Genomic DNA, 11,574 nt, shown 5'->3' with positions numbered 1-11,574 from the left:
GAAGTATTGCGGAGCGAAAGAAAAGTGACGAATAAATACACGCGCTCCACTTTTTACTAGTTTTCAAAGTCGACGAAATATGCTTATCCACATGCCGCCTTACGTCAACACACGTACACACGTTATATTCAGATCTATTCCCGCTCATAGAAGCGTGACAATTGTCTATATTACCGGACCGCGTAACGAGAGTTACCTAACTTAAACCCCTGAACAGTATATAAATGTTACAAATTTCCTGATCGTTAGTCACAATCGACACAACCTCCCGACTGCGATCACCATGGCTGTCAAATTAATCCTCTCCGTCGCGTTGCTCGCCGTCCTGGCCCAAGCCACGTTCGGCCATAAGGCCTACTCCTTCCAACACCACCATGGGCCCGTTGTGGGACACCATCAGCCTGTCCAGTGGGTGGACAAGCACGGTCATCACCACCTGGACTACGTCGCTCACCCCAAGTACTCCTTCTCTTACGGAGTCGAGGATCATCACACGGGCGATTTCCACGGCCAGAAGGAGTACCGCGACGGAAAGAACGTCGCCGGTGAATATTCCCTCAAGGAACCAGGCGGCAATGTCCGCACCGTCAAGTACCACGCCGACAAGAACGGCTTCCACGCCGTGGTCCACAACAACGGCGGTAACGATCACTCCGGTGCCCGAGGTCATTGGTAACGCGCGGATGATCACTGGCGGAGAGTTGTTGAATCGTTGCTTCTTGTATACCGTTAATATTACCCGAATAAATCATTTTTACAGTTGAAACCATAATTATAAGAGTTTTTTCATTTATCGCGCGAATTAGTCGTATGGAAGATAATGGATCGCTTCAAATCGTCGATACCTACACCCGGTTCTCGGTGCCGCCGTAGAAGACGCGCTGTTCCGCTAACATATCCGTGGCACAGGTTCTGTCCGTGCTGCAATTACGTGGCCGGTTATCGTGAGTCCCGCGGAACCCGCCAGTCACTCTCCATTGTTGTTCGTTTTACCGAGAGGAATGAAGTCGTCGGTTGAAAAAGGGGAGGGGCTCGTAATTTATGATAATGTGGAGCAACGTGTTTGCTCATTTGAATAATTAATGCAAAATACACCCTAAATAACCTGCAGCCCGTCGTTCGAAGCACCTGCGACGTACGTGGCTGCGCCATTGCACTCCTTAAAACCGGCCGGGTCTTGTGCAAAACGGCAGAAATTTCGCCAACTTTCTCATCTACGAAGGATTTGCCTCATGGTGCTCGGAGTTGAAAACAAAGTTACATCGGCATCTCGCAAGGCGTCGCTGATCGGCCAAGAGGACGCGTCATGCGCTCCGTTATGCGATCTAGGCGTCGCACGACGCGTTGACGAACCCCTGGACACGTCGGCGACGTTTACATCGGCGAGGAGGTAAGTTTTTAATCTCCTCGTTTCAGACGGACGAGCCAGCGGGTGTCATCGTGAAGCCTGAGGACCCGGGGACGCCCCTTCGGTTTCCCCGTCGAAGTGACGGTGTAAAAAAGGTAAACACGTGTTGGCCCGCGTCTGGTCCAGCCGGTGACGAGTGTGAGCGTCCCCGTCGATTATTACACCCGGGGATTTACCCGTCATGACGCGGACGCGTAAGCGGATCGTAGCCATAAATTTTTCCCACGTACGAAGGACAATGGAAACGGTCGATCGTCCGAATCCGCGTGTGTGTATAGGAACACATACCGCGCACATATTTCCTACGATATCGAGAAGAGCCATAGCTTTGCGCTTCTTCCCTATCGGCAGCAATCCCGTCGAGTGCCACTTCGCATCCAGCAGGGTGTTCTCTGATACCTTGCAGCGTGAGAAATCAAGTCTCCATGGCTCAAAGAAAGCGAAAATATCGCTCGATGGTCCGTGAATATTCGTCTTAAATTATGTCGGTTGAGGTTTTCCGCCGTCTCGCCTAGAACTAGGATCGTTTCGGATTTCCCGACACCTTTCCTTCGTCTTTCTTTCACCTTCACCGCACCGAAAGAGATCTAGGGTCCGCTGACCAGGGACTTCCCCTAATAAGCCTCGTATATGTTTCACCGATCAACAGAGATTGCGAATCGGAACGGTAGGACGGGTCATTGCTACAATGGAGATCGGACAAGTGGATAGCGGTGCCGAATTTGTACCGGCTAAACTGCGGATTTGGGTGGGTACAGCGGCACAAAGGCAGGCTGTGATACGGACAGAAACTTTCCACGCACGAACCGAATGATATCGAGCCATTCTATACATAGTGTAACTTTGTATTAACGCGCAGCGCCGCTGTGAAAGAAGCGGGAGAAAAAAAGGAAGAGGGAAAAGCGAGGGCCCGCGGAGTGATCGAATGACAATGGCCGATTATTGGACCGTCGTTCGAGCTGTTCTGTCGAATGGAAAAACCGTCTTTTAGCCAATCACGCGAAAGGGTATATCGGGTATTGGGCGAGGCTATTTCCACAATTTTCGCTTCGTCGCTTCGTGGCCGATGCACATATATTAACCGCATCCCCTGTAGCAACGGGATGCGGTCGTCTTTCCTTCTGCCTCGGCTAGAATTTCCAGAGGTTTCAGGGGTGGAAAGCCGCGCAGCGGCAAGGTTAAATTCGCCAACCGAGGTCGAGGAGGATATTTATTAGCCGACGTTGCTCCGGAGATTGCGGCCGCCTGAGGTAGCCATCGGCGCTTCAGTATTTAAGCTATTTATACGAGACAATAGCTCTGCCGAAGGCAACGGGTATCGCCAATAACCTGAAATATTACCTGCTAACCACCGACCATACTCTCGCACGGTATCCGGCATCGCATCGCCTTACGTTCCGTGCACACACTCGAACATACCTGAACAGATACGCGCTTATGGGAGGCAGACCGCAATCCTGCGGCTTACGCTGATCTGGCTACCGCGTCCAATATGGCCCAGAGTTCACCCCGTTCGCCCATTTCGGGGGCATCTACCTCCGACTCGAACCTATTAAGTAACGCCCTGGACCCTGCAGGTTTACGACGATCGACTAAACCGGCCCCGGAAAGGCCCGGGGCTGGTCGCCCTCTTCCAGCCTTGATATTCCTCTAATCCTGTTACGCCGGTTTGCATAGCGGAAAAGTTTTACCCCTCTTTTTCAACTGCACGAGAAACTCCTCTGTCGTTGCAGGCTTTTCCAGACTGCGATGCTGCAGGGGTGGGATCAGGGAATAGCTGTCGTTACTAAAGTTGTAGTACAGAATTCTATTACAGTCCTCCCCCTTTTTTTTTTGTTATTCAAGAGTCATTATAACAACCGTAATTTAATTTAAACTTGCTGGTTTCTTGTCCTTTACATTATTCTCTGTACTTGACGAGAAGTAAGTATAAAGAATATACAGGGAAATTGCAGCGAGCTTTTTTGTAAAACTATGACGAAAATCGTTGCGACTGAACTTTCATAGCGGTCTATCTCGACGATGATCCTTTTTCCACGTGGCGGGTGTGTGAATCGGGTGTTTTTGAGGGGGGTTCGGTTCAGCTTCTTGGTATTTTTGGAAACCTGAACATCGGAGTTCTCTCCTGCGGGGTTCATCTTTCACTCGCGGGCGAAGGTTCGAGAGTGCCGAAGGAAATTTAAGGGTAGATAAATAGGCATCCAGCTGAGGAGCCCGAGGGACACGCGGGAGTGCGCGAAATTTTATATTTCCGTTCTCCGTTTTCGTGATGATGGATTTGTGAAGGCAAGACGGATCTCAAGTCACACCTTTCCGCTCGCGGTTGCTGTTTAAAAAAGCTATACGGTGCTCGCTTTTGTTATCTGCGAACCTATGCCAATGTTTTTATTCGAAAAATAGAATTCTTTGAATCCTCTATCACTCTGCGACGCACTAATTTATATTTCCCCTGCAAGAGAATAAACGAAAAGAAAATCGGTGAAATTGAAAAGAAGTGAAGAAAACCAGACGATCAATTTCAATTGTGGAAAAATCCTTCCGCATGATTGATAGTTCTCCGCGCGGGGACGTCAAGAAGCCCGCACGAATGTTTCGGGTGGTTCCGATCGAAACCGCGTGATTATAAGGTCTGCAGCACATTGGTCGTTGATTGAGGAGTCGAAAAGTGAGAATGCGCTGGGGGAGAGGGAGAGAGTGTATGTGGCTAAAAGCTCGTCTAGTCGAGCCTTTCATGTATAATGTATGACACGGCCTTTAGCCGTCATATTAAGTCTGGGTTACGTTCGTCGCGCGTGAATAGAGCGCAGCCCGTGAAAGGACAATTGAAATTACGTAACTTCTAACTCAAACAAACGGCGTCGTAACAAGTTACAGCAGTTAGTCGAGAATACGATGGCGCGCACGACCGGCGTATGGCTTAAGGTGGTGTAAACTCGCGGTTGCATTCATCTCCATAGAAGATATGCTCGGGGTCTGAGTAAACGACCGAGTTTCTCCGTGACCCGGTTCCGCGCGAGGTTGAACAGGTCTAGGCCGGGTATTCCGAGGGATCCCCCTGTCTTATTAAAGCGGAAGTCGTCGAGCGTCCCGCCTGACGAGCCTCGACTCCCCAATTAACAACGCGTCGCATCCGCAATCTCGCGCCGAGCGTTCAATCGATCCTGCAGTGAACTTGGTCCATTCGACTCCTCGTCTCGTTATACCATTCAAATGAGTGATTTACTCCAGTAGCACAGGTCACATCGTCCAAGTGCCGCTCGAGATTCCAGTCTCATTTCACCCGGGCGCCCGGCATGCAATTACGATCGAGTCTGCCCCGATCTTTGGCAACCTAAAAGAGCTAGGCGGTGGATTCTCGGAAGGTGAGCCAGTACCTCAACCAAGACGTCCACCCGCTGTGTCGGCGTCTCTAATGATCCCGTCCCCACTTTACAACCGGGAGTATCGTCTCATTACCCTTTCTCTAGTGTCCCGTGGCTCGTTCGTGGAGCGTACCTATTGTCGGGACCACCGCGTAAAATGATTTTTGAACAGGGATTCGAAGCCGGCGGCGGAGCCTCGGCACCGTTAGAATTCGAATCCGTGCGGCAAGGAATGCCGCGTGGATAGTTTCACAGCTGTTAGACCTTTCTCGCGAATGATGAGGTCGAGCGAAGGGCGGGAAATCATGAAGCCGGATTCATCGTCCTCAGGTCTGACGAATTTCCGGTTGACGCGATGTCTGGATACATTAATATATATATATATACCTGCCTGCCTGGGAGGTGCACTCATGAATTATGCATGAGCAAACGGGTCGGGTATTAATTGACCTCTAAAATACACACGACGTTCTGCTTCCGTGGAACGTAGAATCTGAACTAAGCGGCAGTTTGGTGAGGGGGATTCCCTAGAGGGTGTGTCTATGAGGACCGCCCCGTCTGTGTTGTCTGCGGGTCGACTCTGGATGGGCGTTGGTGCGATATGTTCCCGGCTTAATTAAGTGCTTGTCCGCCGATCTAAGCTTGTCTGCAACAAACTCCGCACTCAAGTACGAAATCAACGTCTTCGGAGGTCCGCGTTGCGGTCCGCCTTCCGCAATGCAGTCAGATACTCGAGTCCAACCACGGTGAGTTCACGCGTCTCACAGGGAATTTGGAAAACCATGTAAATTCCTAATCATCTGATGATAGAGAAACGGAAGAACAACAAAAACGCAAGTGATACATGCCGGCGTGCACGCGGATGGGCAAGGCCGAAACACCGAATGTACGGATGCCGGTGTCTGCCCAAAGCCCTTTGTATCCCTGGGGTTTTGTTGGGAAATGCCCGGTCGGTGCTACTTTGTCACCAAACTTGTTACGTTGGACCATCGTTACACACGGTGGTGACCCCTCGACTGTTACATGTACGACCGATCCGGCCACGAGGGACGCTTAACTAAGTTCGCGACCCGAAATTGAATGAGTAGGGGAATATTTAATTAAACCCACGTCAAATCGTACTCCGGATTCTGAAGCAAAAAGATGGCCTCCGAAAGGTTATCCAACGTGGAAGGGCGCGTCGTTTGTTACATTTATATACCCGCGAATTCCAGGGTTTTGCACTTTCTTGTGTCAGTCACACGCCGGCACTTTTCATTCATTTCATGCACGCAGTTACCACTCGGCGATATGTCCAGGCAAGCGTTGTTTGTATAATAATCCATTCTAAAACTGAAAGAATTAACGTTCTCGATGATGGTTCGTACACATTGCTATACTATTCATGAAGTCTGACACGTATAATACATCCAGTCAACTCTGATCGGTATCTCGATCCTCTTCGTAATCTCGTAAGTATACGAATGTTCTGTTTTTGACAGGGTGGTATGAAAAAAGTATAACAAGGTCGGTTTCAACAGCGTTCATTGTATCGCTGAGGAAGAAGATTAGGAAGAATTAGTTTTTCCCGAAGAGACACCCTGTATACTTGTACTTCCGAGGCTCCTAATTCCAGAACGTCACTCCGAAAAGCAACGGGATGAATAATAGTGCCAGACCGCCGCACTCCCGCACCTTCTTGGTTCCATTCGTTTCTTGGGTATGTATATATACAGGATTGCCAACATGTGTTGGAATTATTATTTCAAAGATTAATTGATCCAGAGCCCTTTGCTTTCTAACCTGTCACGAAAAGGCTACCATCTGCTCGATCCGTTCCCACTGATATCACCCGCACGTTTCATCAATTAATATTGTACCTGCAGAATTTCCTGGCGTTCCTTTCTCATCTGACCACCTAGCAGGTGTTCGAGACTGAGACTTTGATTTCGATACCAGATAGCGGTTATACATTCAATGCGTGTATCGTTGGGTCGGAGAAGACGAGACATGTCCGTATTGTGATCGATAGCTGCTGAGCGAGTGATATCAATAATTTGATACAGATCAAAATACGGTGTAACCCCTGCGCAAGGGGGACCGGATTTTCTTGGATATGTTCACCGGCTCGTTCAATATTCACGCTCGCATCAGAGCTAAGCACGTGCGAGCGTGGTTACGTTCCCGGAAAGGCGCGGGGGCTTTTTGTACGTCATATATGCTGGGTGGAAAAATCACACCGTTGGAATCCAGATTGAAATTGAAGTCCCCGTGTCGCGTTATGTTACACGCTTTTATCCAGGCGCGTGAAACGAAATTTGTTAGCCGTCTGCGCGTTCCCGAAGGGAAGACCAGTTAAGAATAATTCCATATGTCACGGAGCTAGGGGAGCCTTGGTCACGCTAGAGACGATTCTAAAACTCCGGCATGTATCTCTTTGCGCATCAGCCCGGTACGGGGCCTGTACCGCGCCCTAATGGATAAACCTACAAATTAATAATAATTATTTTGATTGAGCATTTCCGTGTCCATTAAATTGCTGTCAGTTATAAACTGCCTCTTGCAGGAGGAGTCTGATTCCTAAAACTGTCTACCAATTACCACGCTCGTCAGACCTAAAAGCTAAACAGTGTTAGAAGCAGAACGTTTAATTATATTCACGTGTCGGGAATTGTGTAATTTGACACGATGATTTCAAAATCATTCCAACTGCCTGCGGTTTAAGTATTCAGCTACGCTCTCCATCTCAGGCACGTGTCCAATTTTATCCGTCTAGATTACGAATCGATAGTCAACCGTTGTTCCTCAATTACGTTGATCGAGCTTAACCGTCCGACGAATGTTCCGAGAAAATAAAAAGAACTTTTTTCCGACCGCAGATCGCGTGACTTGAAAAAATTATATAGCTAGCAGATGATGCGCGTTCGTTATTCTAGATCGGCGATTTTCAATCGGATCATTGCAATTTAAGGTTTTCGATAAAAGAGCAAGGCCTACGCCGGCCACATTCAGCCCACGGCGACGGCCACGTGTTCTTAAGTGTCCCCCAAAGCGGCCTGAATGGCTGGTGAAATGGGACCTCAGACCCGAAAGCCCCCTCCACAGCGCTCCTCTTCTGCCCCTGTTCGTTGTTGCCCTTCACCACCAATAGCAGGTATGTGCCACGGAGTGTAGTAAGACGTTATTTGAACCCTAGCATTGTTAGTTACGCACGGACAATAGGGCAGCTGAAGAGCTGGGCACAACATTGAGACATGTCGGTTGTTATTCGTGTCACCGGAGACACACCCCTTGATCGTTATTACAAAAATATTTGAGCCCTGTTGCTCGGTAATTCTTTCACAGTTGCAGAAAGCTCCGGCACGGGAGCATTGCCGCGTTTTATTTCTCCTCTTCTCTCCCTCCCCTTTTATCCTCCTTATTTTCCTCTGTCCCAATACTCAATTGATGCGGGACACGGTGCTTTATACGTAACACGGAGGAGTTCTGAATGCCAGGGGAAACACTCTCGACTAAAGATGTTTCACCGGATACCGAGCGCGTTGGGCACCTACCGTTCCTCGTATTTCAGCGCATGTTTCGCAATCTGAGTTATTCAGCGTGCCTAGCTTTGGGTGAAGGTCAAGAGAGCTTCAAGCCTTGTGGCCAAGCGGGAGAAAACCTTTCTCCGGTCCAAGGAACCCGACTCGGATGCTGATTTCACAACTGCGTATCCAGGTTTGTAGGACGAAGTAGTGCACATTCACGGGATATAATCACCGTCGGTTAGGTATACTAGCTGCAGCTGTAATGGTGGAAAACTGTATCCGAAATGAACCGGCGAATATTAGACAACGGAATTCATTACGCCCCTTCGAATAGGATTTTTGTCTTCATTCTTCAACAGTTGGTATTGAAAACTTACACACCGCCAATGCAGCGGCCCCCGCCAACCTAGAAGCTGGAAGAAACTGCAGAAGAACTCAGCAGGTTGAAAAAAGAGAAACAATAACATAATTTTCCTCTCCCTTCGCGGTATCAATGGTATAATGGGCTCCGTGGCACAATGGCCTTCGGCCCCTCGGAAAATGACGGTGCCACCAAATTAAACTCGGAAAGGTATAAAGATGAAAAATGATTCGTTGGTTGGCTGCAGGGCAGCAGGGCTTCTTAAAAGCCGTTAAATATCGCGCGAGACACGGGCCAGTGTGCCTCGATGATTCAGGTATTTACGGACAATACCAAAGAAATTGGCTTTTCGGGACCCCGGGGCCTCGGCACGCTCCCTAGGAGGTCCCCCATCTTTCCTACGAAACTGAAAAGCGTCGTTGCTTTGGGTCCGCGAACAGTTCGCCCTGACACGTGAAACTCCATTCTGCGTTCGAAGTGCTCCGTCTTCTTCGTCTCCCGCTTAACGGTCACGCGAATCTCGGTGGCCCGGATTCCCACGGCTGAATTGGTCGAATTTCTTCACCCCGTCGAAACGGTGATGATAACAATGTGTCACGGCGCTAATTCGGGTGCGCGGGCATTGGTTCGCCGGTTTGGGGTGCTCATTGTTCTTTTATGGAAGAACAATGCCGCGTTGAGTGCAGCGGGACGGAATGACATTACGCAAGATGAGCGAACCTAAACGATCGGAGAAATTCCGACCTGCGAGAGGCATTTGGACGGATGCAATTGTTCCGCTGACATTTTCGTGGGTGGCAAGCCAGCCAGGTTGACCTTATTCGCGCTTCCCCCGATCCCCATCCCCTGCCTCCTTGCATCCTGCATTGAAATGTCACCGACTAAACTATGTCGGCCAAAGTGTTGCGTTCCGGGCTCAGAATTTCGTTAATAACAACCACTCGCCCTGCTCCGCAGTTAGGATCCGTTGTTCGCCTTGTTCCTACTCGATTTTCCATCTGTTCAACATCCGCGTGCCAACTGCTGCTTGAGGTTGTCCCTCTCAAAGCCCGAGCATTCTTCGTCGGGTTATGTGGCCGATTTGTTCCGGCGTTTGCCGCTGCATCGCATCTTTTCGCGCCACTGGATTAGGCGTGGTGCAGGTTCGATAATTACGAAAATACCGAGTCGAATATTCTCGCTTGTCACTCGACGTCCCAATGGAGACGGTACTTTTATATTGGCTTCGAAAAATTACAATTCAGCAGTAGAAATGGGGCGCGCTGCGTGGTCCACGGGAGCCGGGACATTAGGATCGCGTTAGGAGTCCTCACGTTTCCAAATAACACAAAAACTCCACAAGACATCGCGAGTCAAATCGTACGGCATCCCGAACGCTGACGACCGGAAACCCGGCGTAAAAATATACCGTCATCTCGGTTGCAGAGCCATTGTAAAGCGGGTAAAACTGTTTACAATGATCTATGGATCGCATTGCTCCTTGACGCCCTGCCAAGATCGGGATCCGAGAGGGATATTATTGACAACGGTGCATGGTCGCTGAAATGGGGGACCAAAAAATATTGTCAGACACCCACCTGGCCCCCGCATTGAACGCTGCAGATGCGCAATGGGGCGAGGCAACTCGACGGAAGGATGCTCCTCAGGCTACCTGATCTAACAGAGATATCCGCATAATCTTCACCGCTGCCACGGGGAAACTGTGAGAATCAAGATATCCGACAAAACAACTCACTACACCGGAATCGCGGCAAGTCAGTCTATAGTGAAAACATTCGATCAGAACGACTCGTTGCTGGACAGCTGAAAGCATGTAATAAATAATTGAGTGGATGCGTATTGTCTGTAACGAATGATTGAGTAGACGGCATCCGTACGAAAAAAATATCTCCGGGATTTGTTTGATGAAAAAAAACCAAAAAAAAAAAACCATTAGATCTGAGGAGAAAATTTTTAATTCGTAATCCATGTTACATCTCGCTCTGTTAACTGATACGAAGCAAAAAAAACTGAGCTGTATCAATCATTTCAAATCAAAAACAAAGAACAACGTTCAATCGTCAATTTTTTACGAAAAAAGGAAATAAAAATGGGCTCTGGAAATTTCAGGTTAATTCGAACCATGGTTCTCCAATTCCAATCTACGTGGCCCGATAAAAAGTGGCCGAAGAGAAACCGAGCCAGCCATCTAAGATGGACTTTTTCCGGCGACATCTTTTTACCGTTTCTAATTCAATATACACCTGGGCCAAACAAGGGACTTTATTTCGTACTACCACAGTTTTTAGCCCTGTCCTTCTTTGTTCTTCGTTATCTTCCTCGTCCAGTATAGTGTTTCACACGGATGCTGGCTGACAGGTTGCAAGTTGCACCGATCCATTTCTAGAAATACAATTTCGTAAGTGTGCAAATAATTGGGTCGAATAGAATTTGAAGTGTTCCGAAGAGAAATAGTTGTAACAATACGTGACGAAACGGTAAAGAATTTTCATTTGACACGTTGAAATTTACACGAACACTGTGTCCAATACAGTGGATATTATTTTGAACGTAGAGGCATCTTCAGTTAGAGATTATTGAAAAGCCAGAATAGAATCTTTTTATAACCATTTTTTTCACATCTCCACCGTCCAGGCACATACGGCTGCTAGGAATTCAATAGATCAGCGATAGATATAATAAAGATCAAATGGTTCATGCTTCAGTTAACAGATTGCGAATCACTTTCGCCATTTCAAATTGCTTGGCTTGATAGAAATGATTCTCCAAGTACGACTTTTACGGGCACACAATTTATCGTTGAATCATGAAAACGCCCTGGTGTGTCTATCCATCAAAATTTTGTTGACACTTTTTTTACTGTCTAGACGCATCGCAGTTACAGATGCCTCGTGATCGATCAGATGCAATTTTTAAAACTCGAGTATCGAATAGGCC

At 48.3% G+C, this 11,574-nt stretch overlaps 1 protein-coding gene across 1 annotated transcript; it reads left to right on the top strand.

The window, feature by feature from the left end:
- Window positions 1-256: 256 nt before the first annotated feature.
- LOC107222057 (cuticle protein 19) lies at window positions 257-772 on the top strand. The gene has a single exon (XM_015661268.2). The coding sequence runs from the start codon at window positions 284-286 to the stop codon at window positions 674-676; it is 393 nt and encodes a 130-aa protein (XP_015516754.1). The 5' UTR covers window positions 257-283; the 3' UTR covers window positions 677-772.
- The last annotated feature ends 10,802 nt before the right edge of the window (window positions 773-11,574 follow it).

Source organism: Neodiprion lecontei, chromosome 4 (assembly GCF_021901455.1).
Source record: "Neodiprion lecontei isolate iyNeoLeco1 chromosome 4, iyNeoLeco1.1, whole genome shotgun sequence".
In the NCBI taxonomy this organism is placed as follows: Eukaryota; Metazoa; Arthropoda; class Insecta; order Hymenoptera; family Diprionidae; genus Neodiprion; species Neodiprion lecontei.
Note: the sequence above shows the minus strand (reverse complement) of the source record. Positions and strands in the feature narration are given on the sequence as shown.

What these genes read in the sequence shown, in the direction of transcription:
- LOC107222057 (XM_015661268.2), top strand. Translation starts at nt 284, where the DNA reads ATGGCTGTCAAATTAATCCTCTCCGTCGCGTTGCTCGCCGTCCTGGCC.